At 38.5% G+C, this 22,704-nt stretch overlaps 1 protein-coding gene across 1 annotated transcript; it reads right to left on the bottom strand.

Moving 5' to 3' along the window:
- Window positions 1-13,779: 13,779 nt before the first annotated feature.
- Window positions 13,780-21,960, bottom strand: LOC118825826 (beta-1,3-galactosyltransferase 2-like). The gene is made up of 2 exons (XM_036596660.1): window positions 21,871-21,960; window positions 13,780-15,219 (listed from the first exon to the last, which is right to left on the bottom strand). The coding sequence occupies exon 2, from the start codon at window positions 15,147-15,149 to the stop codon at window positions 13,959-13,961; it is 1,191 nt and encodes a 396-aa protein (XP_036452553.1). The 5' UTR covers window positions 15,150-15,219; window positions 21,871-21,960; the 3' UTR covers window positions 13,780-13,958.
- Window positions 21,961-22,704: the final 744 nt, after the last annotated feature.

The following is a 22,704-nucleotide window of genomic DNA, read 5'->3' as shown; positions in this document are numbered from 1 at the left end:
ATAAACATTTTGTCCACTGGGATCCATTCCTGATTCTGTGGAATGTGGTATTAAACCACAAAATAATGGGCCGCAGTTTTGATTTGTAGACCCAGCTGAAGTGGGGGTTAATCTTTTGTGCTGCACTCAGATTAGAGTAGTTGCTGTTCTCACAATTTCCTGTAAAGACTGTCTGGGTCAGGTTTGGAAAGCTGGTCTAAGCTGGTTTTGAGAGCGAAAAAGAGAGAGAGAAAGAGAAAACAAAGACACTTGCAGCTTCTCACAGATTTACCACTCTTACAAGCACTTATTTTAACGACATGGAGTAAGAATTTTGAGATATTAAGACTATAAGTGAGCAATATTTCACTTTCACTCTGTAAAGGTGAAATTTTCCTGGTGATTATTTTTCCTTTTAATGAGCAACTCTGATGTTTTTTTTTTTTCTTTATTTTTTTGCATTGAGTTTGGATCCTTGCATGCACACGTGTGCCAGAATGAGTGAAACAAAAACTCCTGTGGTTCCAAAACACACTTTGTCATATTCTTTACTTCATAACTTTCAGATTTTGTAAGCTTCATTCAAAAGGTAGGTGTCATATGAGAGCTATAACTGTCTTCTTTCCAGTCGAATAGATGGGTAATGTAATTTTAAAAATGTATAATAATAGAAGCTGAACTTTTTTTTTCTATTGAAAGTTGACCCATTTTTCCACTCTGGTGATCTGCTCTGTAAAAATTACTTTTATAAAAAAAATAAAAAGAGCATCTAAGATTTTTGGCTCTTAAGCCATAAATTGTAAGCATATAGCATTATGTTTATGATCATAAAACACATTTTCTGTTAATTTGAGGGGAGCTTTTATTAAAAAAAAAAATTAGTTATTTCATACAGTTACTGAATGATTTGGGCGTGTAAATTCAGATGGAAAAACTGCAATATACCTACGGGCATAAGAGGTTAAAAGCCGTCTGCCCTGCATGTTGCTCCTTGACAGACGGACAGAACAAGGAAATGGATGAGATTTGTTGTACACTAACTGAACTGGGATTCATCCCAAAGAAAAATGAAGGAGCTACTCACACACGTAATCACATAAAAGCAGCACAACAGCATCGAGCTTCAGAATTTACTTTTCGTTAACTGAGACAAACTGAGCAACGTCTACAAGCATCAACTTTTCTTTTTTTTTTTGACTGAGAAAATGTAAAGAACTCTAAAACTTGTGCACCTCTTGTTTCCTTGTTTCATATATGGTCATTCGTGCGACAATATATTCACTTTCGGTATTTGCCTTCAAGTCTTTGCCATGTCTCATTCTTCTCATCCTCCTTATTTCAAACCTAGCAAGCATGACTTCTGTGGATCTCTCTATACCAGTGAGAGTGCTACATATGGAAATACATAGAAGTGACAAGCTTTATAATTAATAACTGTTGGTGTGTCAGAAGTTGAACCCCTGTTTTGTCTTCTGCAGTAATTTCCCATTTATGGCATACACAGTAATTATATACAGTAATAGTGCGTTATGTGTTGCTTGGGTAGGATGATTCACACCTAGAGTACTCCTGAGAGGACTACTCCCTCAATTTAAATGTCAAAAAACACAGACACCTCACAAAACCAGCACCTCGCTGTCATTCTGGCTGTGTGCATTGTGTAGGTCATAAAGTAGTGGCTTCTACACCCAGAAGTACTTTGAATAGAAAACCATGTATATACATACACTATATGACTCCTTATCTAACATTTAGAACACTATTTGTGCGCAGAGGCCATAGTTTCATGACGTAGGCATAGGGCTTCTACATCTTAAAAAGTAAAAAATAATAAAAACGATAGTAAAATTAAGCTTTCAAAATTTAATGAATCATGTTGCAGAAACTACAGAAAATAGATAAACACAAAACATATTGTAGTGCTTCATTTTTTGACAAAATATGGTTGTTTTCATTTATTTTTCTTTTTTTCTGTAAAACCGATGGATCCTGAGTCTGACTCAGCTTTTTAGGATCCAATCAAATCCCAAAAAATAAAATAATATCCCGCCAACAATTTTTTCCCACCTGCATAGCCTGGTTTAAGTGTAAATACGTTACATTAAGGAAGAAAAGTGCATTCTGATTTCTGATTCAGGTTGGCTGTAAAGCCCACCAAAATATTGACAAACCAGCCCAAATTCTGTCTACCTTCCCAACCAGTCTGGCAACATCAGCTAACATGGGCCGTGCCCCAAATAAACCCACTTGCACGTATTTTGTATGTCCTTTCTCTCTCTCTTCATCAGTCACTGTGAGGAAATTCAAACAATGTGAGCTCTGCCTTAGTAGGTCATTTAAACTTGCAAAATTTTTCTTGCAAAAAATCACACCTGAAAATTATATTTGAGTATCTCTAACAATGTTGTAATTGTGCTTGTACAAAACTGCAGGTACACACAACACTTAATTTAGCTTTCTTCGATCTGAGGTGAGAAGTTTACAGCCAAAGTATCTAGTGTTGCATAGACAGAGTAAGAGTGCCACAGTAGACAAACTTAATCTCATTGTAAACACAGTGCACTGTTTTAAGAAGACAGATGAGTTACAGAGCACACGGGCAGTTTCTCGTCTCAAGAGAGGTTTTTTTGAATGTCAATCGAGTCTTGGACATTACTATCAACACATGAGTGAATAAAATGCTTTTACTCACAGTAGAGGTACCTACACTAGCTTCATTTTCCCTGAGGGACAGAGCGCTCTGGTCCTGTCTAACTAAATAACACAGCAGCTTACTCAAGCTAAAAGAGCTGTTTGTGACGCAAGTGCTGAATATACAAAGAGCTTTTGATTTGGATTATGGTATTGCAAGGCTAATACATTTTTTTGTCTTCTGGTCTGGTAGAGGCACATATGCCGTTTTTAGGATATGAAACGTACCTTTTTTTACAGAGAAAGCTGCAGGATGCTCCTTTCCTTCCCTTTCGCTCTGACACATTCTGCTGTTTCTCTGTCTTGTCACAAGTATGCATTCATGCAGGCTGAACCAGCTTCACGTAAGAGTGATTTGATTTAACTCCAAACAGGTCAGTCTTAACACCAAACAGGTCAGTCCTAACACCAAACGAGTCAGGCCCCATTTTGCCTCCGTCTTTAATGTGACCTTACAAACTTCAAAATTAAAAACACACTGGATAAGAGTTTCTGTGGCACGATGAAGACAAAAAGGTTACGATCTGATGAGCCTTTTCCTGACTGGCTAATTGATTAATTAAATAATATGAAAACAGCTGTTTGCTTCTGATGAATGCATGATAATAGTAGCAAATATCAGCATCCCTGACATTTATTGCCCTAAAAGTCACAAAGCTCAGACGCTGATGTATAAATAATGAACTTCTTGTACTTCATTTTTATCTGAAAAAAGTGAATCTATGCTGATTATGTTTGTGGATGTAAACGAGTAAAAATCCTGGTAGAACAAGAATTAATTTCAATATTCACACAAATGCCTATTCACTTGACATTTAGACAGTTAATATGAAATCTTAAGAAGAAGGAATGACATTAGACATTAGACCCACTTTTCTCTTTATGTCTCCCTCCATCGTTGGGTACTTTTATATTTTTTATTTGATGTTTTTTATCACCACTGTGATAGAAAAGGTTCTGTGAACACTGATTTAACATTTCTCATACTGTGTTGCACTAAATCGAATTAAACAGGAAACATGCAGTTGGTCGGTGTTTTAGAATTACTGGTGATGTCCAGGATATCCTCAGAAAAGCTTATTGTATTGTTGTGATGTAGTTCATTATAAGAACGATAAAATTGTCATATTGCTCATAATATTGTCATATTAATCTTGTATCACAACTGCAAGCACACCTTTGTGCAATGAATGACTGAAAAACAGTCAGCATTGCCTTAACAGCGTTTTCTACAAGGGCTTTAAAAAAACAATAAATATGTACTTAATTTCTCATAAAGCTCTGGACATGTGTTTTTTAATTGGCCATTAAGTCAAATGATTGTGAGTCCTGTCACTGTTTCAGGAAGTTGTTAAGCAGCTTGTTCCACTTGTTCTTAACATTTTTTTTTTTCGTTCAAAAACTCCAGTTGTTATTGTACCAACTGCCACCACTTCACTCATCACCATGCTCATTGCCAAGGACATCTTGCAAGACCCAGAGTAAGTCTACCAGCCTTTCTTACCATCGCCTGGACTAAAGAAGATGAATGAACTTCTCATTTTGGACTGTGTTTTATTTTGTAGGTTTGTGACACCCGGGAAGAAGAAACACGGCATTCAGAGGTATAACAAAGTGCTGTTGTGGAGGTGTAAAGACCAGATGCAAACCAGAGGATCCACCATCAGCGTCTCCCAGAGATAGCCCAAGCCTTTATGAGGCCCTAGCAGAATTTGATTTGGGGGCCCCCTACCTCCTCTGCGCCGCCAATAGTACTGAGTATTGTCAACACTTGAACACTGACTGTAAATTTAAGCCTGCCTTCACACCAGCAGTGACATGACACATCAAAGCGGCCAGAGGTCATTCATTCTCAAAGAGAGCTGGCAATTTCCAGCGACTGGAGACAGATTGAACGTTGGCAGCACAAATTGGGCAGAGGCGGCGGCACGACAGATTTGAGAGAAGTTCAGCTTTATGCATGGAACGACGCAGTGTAGCTTTATCTCTGCCACTGTGAAACTGTATGTTCTCTTTTTTTTTCTTTTTTTTTTTTGGTGCCTAGATAATTGTTCCTATTAGAGATGAAATAATGGTGGCTGTGTTTGGATTCGTATTTTTAGTGGGAACGCATCTGATTTGTGCTTGTTGTCAGTGAAACCACTAAATTGCCCACAGGCAATGAGCGACCAGCAATTCGGGTAGGAAGAGGCGAAGAGTCGCTGTCGGTGTGAATGCAGGGTAGGACATCCATTATCAACTTCATTAGTTGAGGTTGTGTTGCTCACATCATACCACTGTCAGCCTGGCATGTTTTTTCACTCTTCTATCATCTCTTCTTTAATCCAAAATGCTTAAACAGAGCTCCTGGGGATGTTTCTTATAGTTTGAGTAACAGTTTATTTTCTGAACATAAATTATTAAATTCGGCAGCAAGACATTTATACACCTAAAACAGCAACTCTTAATCTATAACTAGCTAATTGAGGCAAAATGCTGAAAATTTAAAAGTGAGCGGGTAAAACATTACAGCATGCCAACCTTTCATTAAAGCTAAAACTTGACAAAGAATGTGCAGACTCACAGCTGATGCCTTTCAGGTCTTGTTTGATCAAATTTACATACAGTACAAACATCTTAAGCTTTGTTTTTAAACATAGAAAAGCAAGCTGTGTTATCTGCATCAGTGTGGTGGCTGTATCTTCAGATAAGCACCTGCAAGAGGGGGGCCACTAATTAACCACTAGCACGGGCGTATCCAACTACAGAATCCCACCTGGAGATAAAACCAGAAACAAAAAAGTGACATTAACTTACACTTCCACAACCAAGTTCTTAGCCAACCTGCTCAACCATAACCAGCAAGCATTAATATGCATACTGAAAATTCAACTGAAATTTTTGTACTTTTCTTATGTTTTTTGTTTTTTTTTTCTAACTAAATACAATCTGGCTAAGCATGCACAAAGCATCATGGGAACCACAACAGGCACTGATGCCACAATATGTTTGCAAAAAACAATTAAGTTTATAAGGTGTTTAAAGAACTGGTTTACATAAAATGGACAAAAATTTACGTTTCGATGAATTAAAACTGTATTTTGATCCAAAGAGAATTCCATTTTGAATGAAAGCCAACGTTTCAATTTTGTTCCATCAACAACTGAACTTGATGTTGAGGTAACAAAATCTGTGTATAGCAACTTCATACGACTGAATGGAAAAGTGTGGATGAATTGAACAACAGGGTATCTAATATCCCATCCACCATCTTCTCCTGATACACGCTTAATGATACATAGTGAACAGTTTAGTAGTGCCATTCTCTCAGCTCCGGACGCATTGCCTTATGTGAAAACAAGTTCAAACAGATACAGAACCTTTCCTTAATTTTAGAGTTTCACCTCCAATTGAAGTATTAACTAATACATTCCTCAGTGATGAGAATGGCTCCATGTGACTGCGGCGTGACCACTTTCCACTTCATCTGCTCTCTTTAATTATAATTGTTTCATTGCAGTCGAATATAAAACTAATGTAGTAGTATGGTGAGAACAGAAGAAAGAGAATGTTCTTAATTACCAAGAGCAAAAGTTAGTTATCTGCTTTAATTACACTGTAAACAAATTGGTAAGATTCTCTACTAATGTGGTCTGGATTGCAAGTTTAGAATCTGCACTTTCCACTCAATTTCTCAAGCTTTCATTAAGTGTGACTAAGTGTGATTAAGTTAAACAGTGCATACAAGTTTCAGCATTACAGTGACTTCTAAGTGGCAAAACAGTACAGTGAATGTTTTTTGTTAGACTACCCAAGTTATGACGCCTGCCTTCTCAAGCGGTTTGTAAGCATTGTTTTGACTGTTTTGATCCTGCCTGTTGTAGTCAGTACTTGTTTTGATGGCCTAATGATCCTGCACCTGATTTCATAACATCTACTGTGGAGTCAAATGTTACAGTTACAATTACAGACACGTCAGGCTCGGAATATTATGAATGGGCTGGGTGGGGAATTGGTATGTGGCTTAGCACCTGCAACTGTTTGAAACCTGCCTTAACTGTTCTGGCTTCAGGGGATTATACACTTTAACAAAAAGGCGCTATACACTTTAACAAAATAATATACTTGATCTACTTTTAAAAAATTAAGGTAATTTGCATGCATTTTTAAGTAGTCTTCAGTAGAATGTTAAATAATGCAATGAGCCTTTCACTGTTGGACTAACTCAATGAGATATTTTACTATCACTGTGAAAATCTTAAAAATCTTCAGAAAGCTAAAATAATTCAAACCTCCTTAGTATGAATTTCAATGTTTCACTAACACTCAAAAGCTCAGTCTATTAGTAATTGTCAATTACCAATTAGTAAATTGATTTGGTATAACTTTATTTCTGTCCATGTAAATTGTTACCTCATCTTAAAGTAAAATAGTATTAATAACATCTCGGCTTAATTAGGGCAAATGGAGACACATCAGGCAAATCCACCTTTTATTATAACTTCAGATTTCTGTATATAACAGACGTTTGGATAAAAATAAATACATCTGCATAGTACAAAGTAATTTGGCAGCTTTCTCTCTGAACATTGCAAGTTTTAATTGTCTAAGTCAGGGCAATTTCCACCCAGACTGTTGGTGAGCATGTGGATGTTGGGGTGGAAGCAGCATCTTATAATTCGCAGTTCAGTATTTGACAGAAAAGACTGCTAAACTCGAAAAACAATGTGTTCATTTAAAAAAACTTAGGGTGAAAGTACATAATAAAACTAGTATTAAACAGGTAGTTCTGGCCACGCAAGCTGATTCGTTGAGAAGCGTTCTAACCGTGTTGTAATTTCGCCATAACATCATGTTTTTTCACAAACACTGTATCTCAGCCTGTACTTCAAGAAAACTGCTGATGCTGTAAGCCTCAGCTTTTAGACTTTGCACAGGGCTCAACTGGTATCTCAGCGACCTCCATTTAGTCAACCCCTGTTTAAAGAGAGATCCAGAGTTTAAGCCTGTGAACAACGTCTTCCTGGGAATGATTAAAACTGAGACGCAAAGGGAGAGACCAAACGGGTCATCATCCATCAGTTTTACCTACACATGAAAAAATCATCAAGCAGTCTTGCGCATGTAACCCCAATCATCCGAGGGGGCTTCTGAACAAAGTATGGTTTGACATCCAGCTGCATTTTGGGCGCAGAGGTAAAGAGGGCAACAGCACTTAAGAAAGACTCATTTGTTATTAAAATGGACGAAAACAGTACAAAATAATGCACACTGACATTAAATGAAGAAAGAAAAAAAACACAGACATTATGGAGCAAGATCGAGAAAACTACTGGGGGGTTCATGTTTGCTAGACCTGGAGACAACCTGTGCCCAGTTGCAGCATTAGAAAAATATCTCAGCAAAATGCTGCACAACGTGCCAGCCTTATATTTACAACCTAAAAAGACAGCGACTACAGCAGACCCAGTGTGGTACAAGTCCCCTCAGGGTGAGCCAGCTGGCCACAATGCTTCCAAGAAATATGCAAGGAGGCTGGAACTACCAATACATATACCAATCACTGCTTAAGGGCCACAGCAGTTCAGCGACTGTCTGATGCTGGTCTTGAATCAAGGGAGATTATATCTGGCAGTGGCCACCAGTAAGTCAAATATGCTGTGTGTTTTTATAAAATTATGACCATGCAAGCACCTTAAGCAACTTAAAGTTCATAGAACAGTTTAACAAAATGTGCATTTATTACAGGTCCAAGAGCTCATTAAAAAGTTACCGGAGACCCACAATAAATGACAGAAAAAGATGGAGTGCAATGCTCAGTGCACACTCTAACCCAGACGACACACACGGACCACCAGTGAAACGAGCAGGCCAGCTGTTTGACGGCACATGCACAGCATTTTTCTCCCAACTGCACAGTGAACGGAAGCGTACAGATTAACTAATACAAAAATAACTTTGATTATTATTGATTATTTGATTAATAAATTAACATTCAGGATTTTCTTCAACTTTTTTCCCTTCCATTTCGTAATTTATAAAGCACTTAGTGTTTAAAAAGTGTCATCCAAGTGACATGGTGCAACTACTAAAATAGGTTAATGATTTTTAAAATATTAAAGCACATTTAGATACATGTCTGATGTTTTCTTAATGCATTTTCTTTGTATTTTTCTTTGTGTAAAATTTTTAGTCAGTAAAAAATTTTGCAGTAAAAAGTGGATTTTGAGAGTGCAGTAAAAGGCACTAAAGTTGGTTTTATTTGACCCAAAACCAGAGTAAGACAGGAATTAGTGCAGCATTCGTATAAATCATATAAGGAACTAAGAAGTAAGGTAACGGCCCTGAGCAAGAATAGAAGACAAGAAGAAACTGAGTGTGAAATGAGTTTAATGTGTTGGTCTGTGTGGAGCTGGAGAACGAACTGCCGGCTGTGCAGAGTGAGCGGAGTTCGTTACTCTGACATAGCAACAAGCTGCTTGTTAAGGAACTATAATTTGGCGGAAGGAACTGCGAACATTAAAACGTGTTAAATGCCGTGTTCACGACCCAGTTTATTTATTTATTACTTTATTTATTTAACTGTTGTATAAAAGAGTGGCCGTGTGTTACACAAAATAAAATTATGTTTCATTTAGCCCAAAACATGTTCCACTGGAATATCTAAGAAAAATATCAACCCGGTCCGAGTACAACAGGCGCTGCATTTTTTCGTGTTTACCCTCCTCTAAAATATGCAAGGCAAGGAGTGCTTTAGGACCAGGTTTGAGATCCTGTGAGGTATTCCAATAAGACACTTAACTTTATTGCCTCAAAAAGGGTGGGCCAGCATTCTTTAAAAGCACAGACAGGTGCGTCTAGGTTGACAACATATTTGAAACATACCTTTTACTCAACTTTAAGTAGATTTGAAGTTAACATGTACACTACCCGTGGACTACACATATAAATTTCATGACATACTCAGGATAAAGAACATATTTGTTCTCTTTATAAATCAAAATTTTCAAACAAATATTTTTTTGGATGCCAAAATATAAGAACACAACAACTCGGACATTCCAGTTCAAAACAAAACACCGCAAACCTACACCTTGGAAGAACTGTCAATAAAATGTTTATCTGTTTCTGTGTGTTTTGTTAATAACATGTAAATCTCGCACCAGATGAACCTTCACACATCACTGCCAAAGTCATCTTCTTCTTTCCTGGCTGCTCTCCTTAGACCATAGACAGTGGTCGAAGTGTCCACAGTGTCACTGTTGAGGTTGTTTTCGCGATAGCACAGAAACCAGAGAAAGTCTCGCTGGGCCTCTTTCACCACAAAACAGTGAAACGTGTGGCAGTGATAGCCACAGGTTCGTTCCTGAACCTCACAAGCACCTATACAAGAGCGTTGTTTGTATCAGATCCTCTGAGCAGCACATCATTGAGAGAAACCCCCTGACCCAGCACCGGAGTCGAAGACAACACGGATTTGTTGATCAGTTCAGTCCTTGTGAGTGATGATCTGAGCAGATTAAAGGACAAGGAAGGTTGTTGAAGGCTTTGTGGACTGGTGTCTGAGGAACCACCTCCTGATCAATGCGGGGAACACCAAAGAGATAGTGGTAGATTTCCGCAGGCGCAGTCTCCTCCCTCCACCAGTGAACATTCAGGGAAGGGACATTGAGAGAGTGGACTCTTTTGAGTACCTGGGTTTTCACTTCAACAATAGACTGGACTGGTCAGATAACATTAGTGCAGAGCAAACTCTACCTGCTTAGGAGATTAACTGCAGACAGCAAGAGACTTGACAGAGTCATTAAGAGGGCCAGCTCTGTCCTGGGAAGTCTGTCTGGCTAAAAACTTTGAAAGACGAATTTTGGACCATATGTTTGTGAGCTGGTTGAGTCCCTGTGGAGTATGTTTGTATATTGCTGCCCCAAGCTCTCAAATCAGCTTGACTGTTAAAATGCACACACTGCTACAGACTTTGTAATAGTAATACTGAACCTACACGTAGGGGCTAAGGGGTTTGAGGGGTATCTTGTACTGACAACTGTGTCCCCCTCACTTCTAAAATGGCTGCTTCGCCCCTGACTTTATTTACCAAAAGTTGCAGAGGATGGAGCATGTGGCCTGGTGGCCCAACAGGCTTACCTGGTCTAGTTTTTCAGTGTATCTCTGTTTTTAATGTGTTAGACTAATTGATTACCAAGATGCATTTCTGTCTTAATCCGCAATCTGTTCTTTTTGCTTTTGACTGTTAGACAGTGTAGTGGATTACACACTTTCGCCACGCACAGGTAAACGGGGTTCTAACCCATTACATTTTCTAAGCCGCTTATCCTTCTGGGTCACAGGGGGAGCTGGTTAAATTTGGCTGAACGGCAAAATAGCCTTACATTTGTTCAGACTTTTTTATAGATTTCAATGAACCAAGCTCTTTTACAAGCAGTCTATGATCAGGGGAATTTTATTCATATTCAGATCTCTGCTGCAGAGATATGCTAACCTGCTGCATAAACTAATTTTATTCAACCTGCTGCATAAACTAAAACTAATCAAATTAACCATTGCTTCACCTGTTTTCCCTGTTTTGTAATACTTTATACTAACAATATTTGCTATCCGGTGTCGACCAGAGGAGGATGGGTTCCTCTTCTGAGTCTTGGTTCCTCTCAAGGTTTCTTCCTCCTGCTCTTAGGGAGTTTTTCCTCACCACTGTCACCACTGGCTTGCTCATGGGGGCTTTGACCCGGATCTCTGTAATGCTCATTTTTTTGTAAAGCTGCTTTGTGACAACACCTGTTGTAAAAAACGCTATATAAATAAACTTTGCTTGCTTGCTCTTATTAACTGGTTTTCACTTGCTTTCTTGACTCAATATATCTTACTTTGCTCCTATCAGTTCTTGATGTTATAGCTGCTTTATAATCCCTCTTGTTGTCCCCAGGTTGCTGTCAAAGGCCATGTCTGTGGAGAAGATCGCTGCCATCAAGGCCAAAATTATGTTCCATCAAGACAGACCTGGATGATGACATCACCCTGAAGCAGAGGAGCGAGAGATATCGTCAGCAGAGAGCGGGTGTGGAGGATGAGGACCACTATTCTACAGAGCAGCGGGAAGGTGAGAGAAACACGAAACGATTCAGACAGTTTTACACATGGAGGTATTATAATGTAAAAGGGTTATGGTAGAAACATCTCATAAGGTCTTATAAAAGACTTTAAAGGTCATAAAATGTCTAAAAATGATTTATTTTTACAAAAGAGAAGAGAGACATTGTTTAGATTCAGCTTGCTCAGAATAGTCCGTCAAGCAAAAAATATCTAGCCAGCAGTGGTCCTGAAGGGCAAGAAGACGGCAGAACTGCTAACGGTATCAAACACATTGAAAAGACGTTGTGCTTGTATTTCATGTTTGTATCCATGTTTGATTGACAAATGTAATTATGCAGAAATAAGTGAAACTCCTCTTTAAAATCTGCTGTCCAGAGTAGTTGGTGAGTGTGCATGTCCACGTTGCTGGTAGTAAAATTGATCAACATGTGCAATTAGTGTCTTTGTTCTACTGTGTAAAAGAAGCTCCATGCTGCTTTTATTGTTAGATGCACTCTGGTAGCTTATTGAATTGTTTGTTCAGAGAGGCAAAAAAGACACTGAGGTGTAAAGTATGTTTCTGTTAAAGATTGGTTACTTGTGCAAAGGTTCAAGATTCAAGACTGGTTTAATATGTCATGTCAGAATACAGGGATTTCAAAAATACAGTGAAATTCTTATACTACAACAGTATGCCCCTACATATAAAATTGTAAACAGAAATAGAAATACACTGGGGCAAAGGGAGAGGGAGGTACTGCACATACAAGAAGGGTATTTCACATACTAGAGAAGCACACCAGGTAACAAGTAACAATAAATAACAATACTCAGCGAACTGTTCTAGATTTTCTTTGCCTCAGGATTGAAGAGTCAGTAGTTCCAGGATGTGACCTAATAGCTTACATCATCAGGAAGGCTAGTTTAACATCTTTAGATGGTGTACATTTATTGAGCTTAGTTTGGAGCTGCCTTAAGTTTGCTTTACTGTATTGAGTCACTGTGAACCAAGTGATGCTACAAATGTGTCAGTCTGCACGTAGAAACAAGTAAAAACAGGAAACAAAATAGTTTCCAAATTCTTTAGAAGGTCTCTGTGTTCAGGTCATAAGAACAGCTCATTCAATAGGACTCTCTCAGTTTTCCATGATTTTAAGATGAAAAAAAAATACATTATATCCCTAAATTATAGTAAAGCAAGCTATAATGGTAGATGTAGTGCTGGAATAACTCTTTTGACAATGCCTTCTTTTACAGCATTAGGTATTAACCAGGTAAGTGTGAGGTACACACTCCAAAGTACAGGGTAATTATTTTGGGTAACATGATGGTAAATTCCAAGACAGTTTAACTACTATGTTTCTAGATATGACTTGTCTTCCTTGCCCACAACCTGTAGTAGGGTAATATCTGGTCCAAAACATTGACAGCATGTTCTCTTTTGTTTACAAAGCTGCTTGAAAATGCACTGAGAATATATACAGAAAGTTTTATTTTTTTTGGCTATTCATTGGTGGATTTGTTTCCCAAAAATTTAAAACAGTTTGAATTGGGAGTTTTCAGATTTTATTTTGTGTTAATACCTACTTTATTTATCGGAAACTGACCAAAAAAATTACTTTGTGCGTTCCTGTAAAACTTGAAAGCTTTGAGATTTTAGTTTTAGATTTAACATTTTAGAATTTTAGAATTAGGATTTTATTTTATTTATTTGGATTTGACCGAAACATTTTGTGTGTTCTGTTGTAAAACCTGAAAGCCTTTGACTGGCCAGAATTTAAAAAAATTCATTTTGTATTCTTTATTTATTTAGAATTGACCAAAGAATTTAGTTGTCCATTTTGTTTCTGTTGTCCTGTAACATGTGAAGCTTTTAACTGGTCAGAATTAAGATTGAAGTTTATTGCACATACCTGTTTTATTTACTTGAAATACAGCTGCATAATGTTGTACAGTACATTTTTCATGTTCAACGTCTAACAGGAAAAAAAATAATATTTAAAGGAAAATAGATCTTGAGATCATGATATCTTCACATCTCACATATGAGGAAAAAAGGAACCTTTAAGTGTAACAGAAACAGTGATTTGATTTCTATGATGATATATATCAATATTGACTGATATGATAAATGTGAATTATCGTGGTAAGATTTCTTTCTGTATCACCCAGCCCTAGTTCCGATGAAAATTTTCCAGAGGTGTTCCAGTTCCAGTTGTTTTTGGCTAAGCCTGCAAACTTGTATTGTCGCAGGCATTGTGCTTGTCCCTCTGTAGGTCCTGCCAGTGCTTTATAATCTCAGTGGGAAGGAACCCATGAGAGGTTATCAGATTGCTGTATTTGCAGCTGGAGTATGGGACCCGCTTGAAATTAAACAGGAATTTGTTAGGCGGAGGAACTGGCTCTATTCCCAGTTTTGCCAGGCAGATCGCTACGTAAACATCCTCAAGATGCAGCCTTCTTATGCTCAGAGAAGTCCTGTAGATCAGCTCTGCCAGGTCGCCCGAGAAGACATATCCAGTTCCTGAGCAAAAAGTAGGGTACAGGTTGCCGGGGTACAGCTCCGGCGACATGTACCACTTACTGTCATTTTGTCTGATTGGGGGCTCACCTTTCAGGAGGTACCCAGTGAAATACTTTCGTTTTTGCGGAAGGCTTGGATTGAGAAGTTTTTGGATGAGGTATTCTGTATTAATGAACATGTCACTGTCCGTCTTCATAGCGTAACTGGCCCCTGGGCAGTACGTTGCTATCCAATGCATTCCCATTAGTGTCTTGATGGTAAGGTTGTAATACGAGTCTATGTAATTTTGCTGGATAATGTCATGATACTGTTGAGACTCTGCCTCTATGGAGCGCTGCAGTTGGTTGGCAAGTCCTTCTCTCGTGCCCATAAGGAAGAGCCGCACAAATCCCAAGCCCTCAGCCACGCTCTCATTCCCCCACGTCTGCCTAATGGCATCCCTGGCTTGAACATTCTGGGGTTCAGTGGTAATCAGTAGCACTAAGAAAGGATTTCTTTCCTGACACTTGTCTTCTTCATTGATGATGTAGTTGTAGGGTTCTACCTTAAGTATACTCTCTGCTATTATCTCCTCACTGAAACTAGCAATAGACTCCACAGAGTTCTTCAGCTCTTGTGGAAGAGAGCCTGCCAGAATGGAGCTGAGGTTTCCCTCAGACCTTGGTGGAAAAGGGGACGTTGCTTCCTCTCTCCACATGTTCTGCTTGGTCGCGCTGTGGTTCAACTCCTTCTGGGGCAGTTTCTGTGGTGTGAGAGTTTCATCATTCTCCTGGTGGTCTTTCTTTCCTGCCAGCAAACTGTATTCACTGATGATGAGGAACACTCCCACACACGAGAGCAAAACTAGAAATCCAGCTATGCTTGTACAGCAGTGCCTCCACCTCCACTGCATGATTCTGTTGCTTGGGTCCTGATGCTCAGATGTGTCCGGGTGAAGGATGAATCAGCTGTTGCGTCAAGATCTGTAGGCCAAGAAAAGCAGTGTAATTTACAGAGAAACACCTGCTGTGTTTTTTTTATTTGTTTTGCTTTTGCTTTTTTTATTTTCTGTTATAAGCTTTCAAACTGAGTGTTTCTAACATTACCTGTGTAATATTGCATGGCAACGTTATTCAGTGTGTTTAGAGCCTGTAAAGCTCCTGGAATTATGACGTTTAGATCCTGTAAAGCTCCTGAAATTATGACGAATGTCAATTTGGATTGACGTAAAAACCACATGAAGTCTGATCTGACTGTTCAGACTGAGTCACATTGCCGCAGATCGGGTACGTATCGGATTTCAGTACCACATATGAAAGTGTCTCAAAGCGGAATTGAAAATGTCAGATTCAATGTGTTTTTGCTGTTCACACTTCCACACAGACAGACATGTGTGTCACATATGAAGAAAAAAAGGCAGATTTGGGCCACTTTTACCTGCTGTGTAAAAGTAGCCTAGGTTCTATTGGAAGCACCAAAAGCCTCAAATCAAATTAGCTACCCTCCAAAAACCTAAACATCTTGGAGGACTTGGAGCCCCAAATTTCTCTTACTATCTCTTACTGTCACACCAACTACTTTACATTAGACATTGGACAAGTAACTCAAGCCAACTGTGGTTAGACATCTAGGAAAGTTTCATTCAAGAACTGGACATTTATAGTATTCCATTCATATACAAAACTATAAAAAAAAAGGTTGGTATATGAATGCTTGGTGGAATTCAAACAAAAATGCTTGGTGGAATTCAAACAAAATCCTTAACTACAGCCACTTTCTCTCTGGTCAAACTCCTTTGTGGAAAAATCACATGTTTTTATAAATAACAAACCTTTTATATTCTCATTCTGGAAGCAGAGAGGACTAACCAGCCTGGCACAGTTGTTCTCTGATGGCTTGCTCATGTCCTTTGATGACATCAAAGAAAAATATAATATGCCAGATTTTTGTCACTTTGAGTATATACAACCCAAACATGTTCTCAAGAAAACAGTAATAGTGGAAATTTCTGTAATCACCCCCTTAAAACTATACCTCCTCAAACGTCAGAAAATGTTATCACAAATATATAAACTTATAGCCTCAAAAGATGGCACTATCTCACTCCCAATTGACAAATGGACCTCAGATATAAAAGAAACATGTAATCACAACTGGCAAAATATATGCCGGGACATCTTCTCTGTGACCAGCAATTCAGACCTCTAGCTAATTCAATATAAAACCCTTTACAGAACATATATTACAGCCTCTAAACTACACCATATGGGATTCAGTCACCGTGATAAATCCCAACATTGCCCAGCTTTAACAGTCAATTACTATCATGCTTTCTGGAATTGTCCCCCAACCCAGCAGTTTTGGTCAGAGGTCATGGACAGGCTGTCAGAGATTGTGGGCCTTGTCATCCCTTTATGTCCCATTGTAGCACTACTTAATGACCTTTCTTCATTTTCAGCACTCATCATTATCATCGTTAACCGCTTAGTCCAGATAGGGTCAGCACCCAATCACCTCAAATCTTTTATATTAATATTACTTACCATTGCCAAAAAAGTTACACTGCTGAACTGGAAGAACAGTTCCAAAATCTCAATAAACCATTGGCTTAACCTCCTTACAGATCACTGCAACTTGGAAAGACTTGCAGCAAATTTTAAAATTAATACAAACCCATTCATGGAAACCTGGTCGCTGGTTTGGAGGGGGGTTGGGTGGTCGCGGTACCACATCACCTTATATCTGTATGATTATTAATAAACAACGACTTGTTGCACCTAATTCAGCTCTGTTAAGGGAACCGCACTGGATGAAAATTTATAAAGGTTTTGTGATTCAAAGCGATTTAAATTTCTTCTATCTCTCTCGGAATGTTGATTTATTGACTTTTGCCAGTGTGATGAAATAGCATTAATGCTTGAATAACTAGGGCTTGGTTTCAGGAGGCTCTTTCGAAAGCAGTATAATACAAATAAACATTTTGTTCACTGGGATCCATTCCTGATTCTGTTGAATGTGGTATTAAACCACAAATTAATGGGCTGCGGTTTTGTTCTGTAGATGTAACCCAGTTTCCTGTAAAGATGGTCTGAGTCAGTTTTGGAAAGCTGGTCTAAGCTGGTTTTGAGAGAGAGATTTTTTGAACATGACTGAACTGAGATTCCTCCCAAAGAAAACAGAAGAAGCTACACACACACACGTATTTACATAAAAGCAGCTCAACAGCATCGAGTTTCAGGCTTTACTTTTACCTTGCTGTCATTATGGCTGTTTGAACAATGAAAGCTTTCTCACTCCCCATTTTTTGAGTGAAACCATTTTTAACAGAGAAACTATTTGTATTTATGGTAACATTTTGGTTCTTTCAGTATATTTCGGTGCTGTGGGCTGCTGATAAACATGTATATCTTGTACTGAATAGCCGCTCGTGCGTATGGCTCCGTCTATCAGCCAACACTCGACCACACCACAGACTTCATGTTTTGTTTCATGATCACATAGGCTAGATGCAATTTTCAAATCGCAAGAGCTGCCATTTTAAATATAGTCTACATTAATTTACAGTTTTAAGAAGTCTTAAGTAGAAAAATAAACCTGATAGCTTGTGAACTGGCAGACTGGCACACTACATACAGTGTGTGTATATGGATATGCTGGTCTTCCTGGCGACAATGTTCTGGAGCTTATTTAAAGGATTTTTTTTTTTAAATCGCAAGTTCAATATTGGTCAGAAAAATCACGGTTAGATATTCTACAAGTCATTCGGCCACACCTATGCAGTGCACTACGTAGGGGGCCATTTGACGTTTAGCCATAGTATGTGAGGATTTCTAACTATCTTCTGTTACACACTAAAACACAAGGTACAGTAGCTACATAGCTTCTCAGCCACTATGTAACATCATATCTGGAGCTGAAAGTGCAGTACTGGAGTAACCATAATATGAAATAGCAAGCAAGCAAAGTTTATTTATATAGTGCTTTTTACAACAGGTGTTGTCACAAAGCAGCTTTACTGAAAAATCAACATTAAAGAACTCCGGGTCCAAACCCTCATGAGCGTCGCCAGTGCAAAGAAAGGAAACACACACAAAGAGTCTGTAATGACTGACTGATCACAGATTACAGTATAAACAGAGCAGCAGAGACTCCGTCAGGTCTGGATCTGACAGGGAAAACTAATGACCAAAGGCTTGACTATACAAGCAAGTTTTTAGCCTAGACTTAAACACTGAGGCTGTGACTGAGTCCCGAACATTAACAGGAAGATTATTCCAAAGCCGGGGGGCTTTGTATGAGAAGACTCTCCCCCCTTATGTAACTTTACTAATTCTAGGTACTAATAGTAAGCCGGTACCTTGTGATCTAAGTAGGCGTGATGGTTCATAGTGGGGGAGAAGTTCACTCTGGTACTGAGGGGCGAGTCCGTTTAGTGCTTTATAGGTCAGTAATAGAATTTTGTCATCAATGCGAAATTTAACTGGTAACCAGTGTAGGGTTGATAGAACTGGGCTGGTGTGGTCAAACTTTCTGGTTCTTGTGAGACTCTGGCTGCAGAGTTCTGGACTAACTGAAGCTTGTTAAGGCTTTTGTTGGGGCATCCAGCCAGCAGGACATTACAGTAGTCTAGCCTTGAAGTAATAAATGCATGAACTAACTTTTCTTCATCCTGTAGAGAGAATGCATTTCTCAATTTAGCAATACTGCGGAGATGCAGGAAGGCTGTTCTAGTAATGTTAGTTATATATATATCGAAGGACAGATCAGGGTCTATAATGACACCAAGATTTTTTACAGATGAGCTTGAAGCTACTGAGAAATTGTTAAGTTTAAGTGTAAAATCAGACAGTTTGTTTCTGGCTGCTTTCGGACCAAGAAGCAGAACCTCCAAGTTAAGGAGGAGAAAGTCACTCAACATCCAGTCTTTAATGTCTTTTATACAGTCCTCAATCCTGCTAAGTTTAATTTTATCCTCCAGTTCGCTTGATATATATAACTGAGTGTCGTCAGCATAACAGTGGAAATTTATGCCGTATTTACTGATAATGGTGCCCAGTGGTAGCATATATGTTGTGAATAATACAGGTCCTAAAACAGAGCCTTGTGGACGACTATACTTTACTTTTGAGGGCAGATGATTCACCGTTTAAATGAACAAACTGATAGCAATCAGTGAGGTAAGATCTGAACCAGGAAAGAGATGTTCCTGTTCCCCCTACAAAGTATTCTAGTCTGTCTATTAAGATAGCGTGGTCTATTGTGTCAAATGCTGCACTAAGATTGCAGAGGACTAGCAAAGACACATTTCCTTGGTCAGAGAATAATAAGAGGTCATTTACCACTTTTTACTAATAATGCAAATAAGCCTCTGGGTACATTAACTGCTGCTGTCTTGCCTTTGGAAATTAGCAGATCGGTGTTGAAGTTGCTGCTGCATGGTGTTTTGTCAGTCTTTTAAACAAAAACCAAAACTTTTCACATTTCATGCCCAAAGTTTTAGAATCTCTGTTGTAAATGGCAAACTACAAATAATTTCCACAAAATAATCCAATAATTTGATTTGTATGTTTTATCTCAACTCCATATCTCTGGAGCTTGTACAAACTTATCAATGTTTTCAGAGTAGTAACATATTTTATTGCGTTGTGTGGTAGGACTTATGATCTCATGCAGTCAGGAACGCAAACGAATAGCTATAGAATAACTAGAATAGAATAGAAATAGAATATCTTCTCCTCATACACAATTTTAAAACTTGCTTCCTTTTATAAGCTCTGCCACACAGATCACAGGCTGCCCCAGTTGCCAGCAATAGCAGAACTATGTGCAGTCAGTAAAGCCATGTGAACTGGACAAACCAGGTTCACCCCTTACACACATCCATTACATCTTAATAAACTGGGTTCACCACTAATGTCAATTGTGAAAGATATAGAGGTTCAGGGAAGCGGCCTTCTCTCAAGAGAAGTGAGTAAAATGTAAAATTTTTCAGTGAAAGTTTTGATAACTGATTGGATGTGAGGAGGGGTGTATTCAAATGTAAAAGTAGTGCAGTTTATTAATTAAATACTCTTTTAAACTTTAAAGTCAACCTAAACTTAAAATTGACCTTTTTATCTTATTATTTTATGTGTATAGTCACATTGTATTATGTCATTCAAAAAACAAAATTCTTATTTCTCCATAATCCTTCATGGAGGCGTGGTGATTTCTGCCCACTTCTAAACACTGTCTGTTTGCCGTTTGATTGCATCACTGTGTTGCAGCAAGTGGGGAAAATTATTCTGCATAATGTCTTCAGGTGTTTTCCTTCTCTCTCACACCACTCTGACCTATCATAGGGTAGAGACACCTGTCATCACCTCCGCTGCAGGCTGCACGGACATGTAAGTTGGCAGACGACCTGCTTCTACTCACTTTACTCTCTCACTCTCTGTTTGGTAGTTGAAATATCTGACAGTGCGCTGTTTACTGTAGTTTGCTGCCGTCCTGAGAGGCTGTGAGGGAGCGGCTGATTATGGAGCAACGTGCACACGCACACACACACACCACACACACGCACAGTCCATCTCTTGCTTAAACATTAGGCAATTACACTCATACATGGATTTATTTAACCTGACTTCTGTTTTCCTCAAGTCTTTTACTCTGAAAAGCAACAAAAGAAAAGTGTGAGCAGTGTGGATGCTTACAGGCTAGCCTGCTAACTGATACTTCACCTTGTCTATGTCTTAAAATAAATATAAAAAAAAAATTATAATAATTATAAACCTTTCAACATTTAATGAATCGTGTTACAGAAACTGCAGAAAATACACATGAAAATATTATAGTACTTTATTCAAACCCAGCAAAACAATGACAGATCAGGTCTTTTCACATATTACGTATGTCCCCTCTCTCTCTTCACCAATCACTATGAAGAAATTCAAACAATTTGAGCCCCGCCTTAGTAGGGTGTTTAAACTTTATTCTTGCAAAAAATCAGATCTGAAAACTATATTTGAGTATCTCTAACAATGTTGTAATTGTGTTTGTACAAAACTGCAGGTACACACAACACTGTTTAACTTAATTTAGCTTTCTTCATCTGAAGTGAGAAGTTCACTGCCGAAGTAACTAGTGTTCCATATACAGAGGAAGAGTGCCACAGTGGACAAACTTAATTTCATTGTAAACACAGTACACTAATTTAAGAAGGCAGCTGAGTTACAGAGCACCCGGGCAGTCTCCCAGGAGAGGTGGCTGAAACTGGGGGACGCCCGTCATTTTAGCAGTATTAGCAATTAAAGTAACCAAAATGTCATTAATAAAATATATACGCATTTTCTTTGAAAGTCAAACTACTTTTGGACATGAATCTTCACACATATGAGTGAGTAAAGTGCTTTCCAACAGTAGAGGTACCTGCGCCAGCTTAATTTTCTCTGAGGGACAGAGTGCTCTCGTCCTGTTTTACTGAACAAACACAGCAGCCTGCTCGAGCGCCTTCTGAACAAAAGAGCTGTTTGTGACTAAGGTGCTGAATATACAAAGAGCTTTTGATTTGGATTATGGTATCGCAAGGCTAATAACCCTTTTTGTCTTCTGGTCTGGTAAAGGCACATATGCCATTTTTAAGCTATGAAACGTACCTTTTTTCACCGACAAAGCTGCAGGATGCTCCTTTCCTTTCCTCTCGCTTTAACGTTCTGCGGTCTCTCCGTCTTGTCACAATGTATTCCTGCAGGCTGGATCAACTCATATAGGAGGATTTACCTCAAACAGGTTTGTCTTAATTCCAAACAGATCCGTCGTAGTTCGTACAGGTCGGTCTTAACCCAACTGCTCACAAATGGGTTGGTCTTAATTCCGATTAATTAATTATCCTAATTAGTTTTTCATTAAATTTATAATTATTATTTAATTTTTCTTTTTTTATTTAATGATTTTTCTGTTTTAAAATCCATTGTTTTAATCATGATTTTGATCTCTATTCTCCTTCACTTTAAGTTTTTCTATTCTCTTTTACTTTTTAAATGACTTTGTATTTCCTCATTTGTAAAGCACTTTGAATGACAGTAGTGTAAGAACAATAAATAAACTTGCCAAATGCATCTGTCTCAATTTCAAATCAGACTGTCTTAACACCAAATGAGTCGGTCTTAACACCAAACATGGGTCAGGCTTACCTTCATCTTTAATGTGACCTTACAAACTACAAAATTAAAAAACACATCTGGTCAAGAATAGCATGGTCTGATGAGCCTTTTGTTGACTGAGGCTAAATGATTCATTTAATACAATAATATGAAGACAGCTGTTTGTTTCTGATGAATGCATGAGAACAGAAGCAAATATCAAGTCAGCTGGTGAGCAGTGGCACCAGATCAGGGCAGAAGAAGCAACAGCATCAGACGCACAGGATGGGCAGCTGTTCAACTCGGCAAAGAAAGGAAAAATACACAGAGAGTTAGTTCTGTAATGAC

The sequence above is a fragment of the Colossoma macropomum genome, unplaced genomic scaffold (assembly GCF_904425465.1).
Source record: "Colossoma macropomum unplaced genomic scaffold, Colossoma_macropomum, whole genome shotgun sequence".
In the NCBI taxonomy this organism is placed as follows: Eukaryota; Metazoa; Chordata; class Actinopteri; order Characiformes; family Serrasalmidae; genus Colossoma; species Colossoma macropomum.
This window is presented reverse-complemented; position numbering and strand designations above follow the sequence as displayed.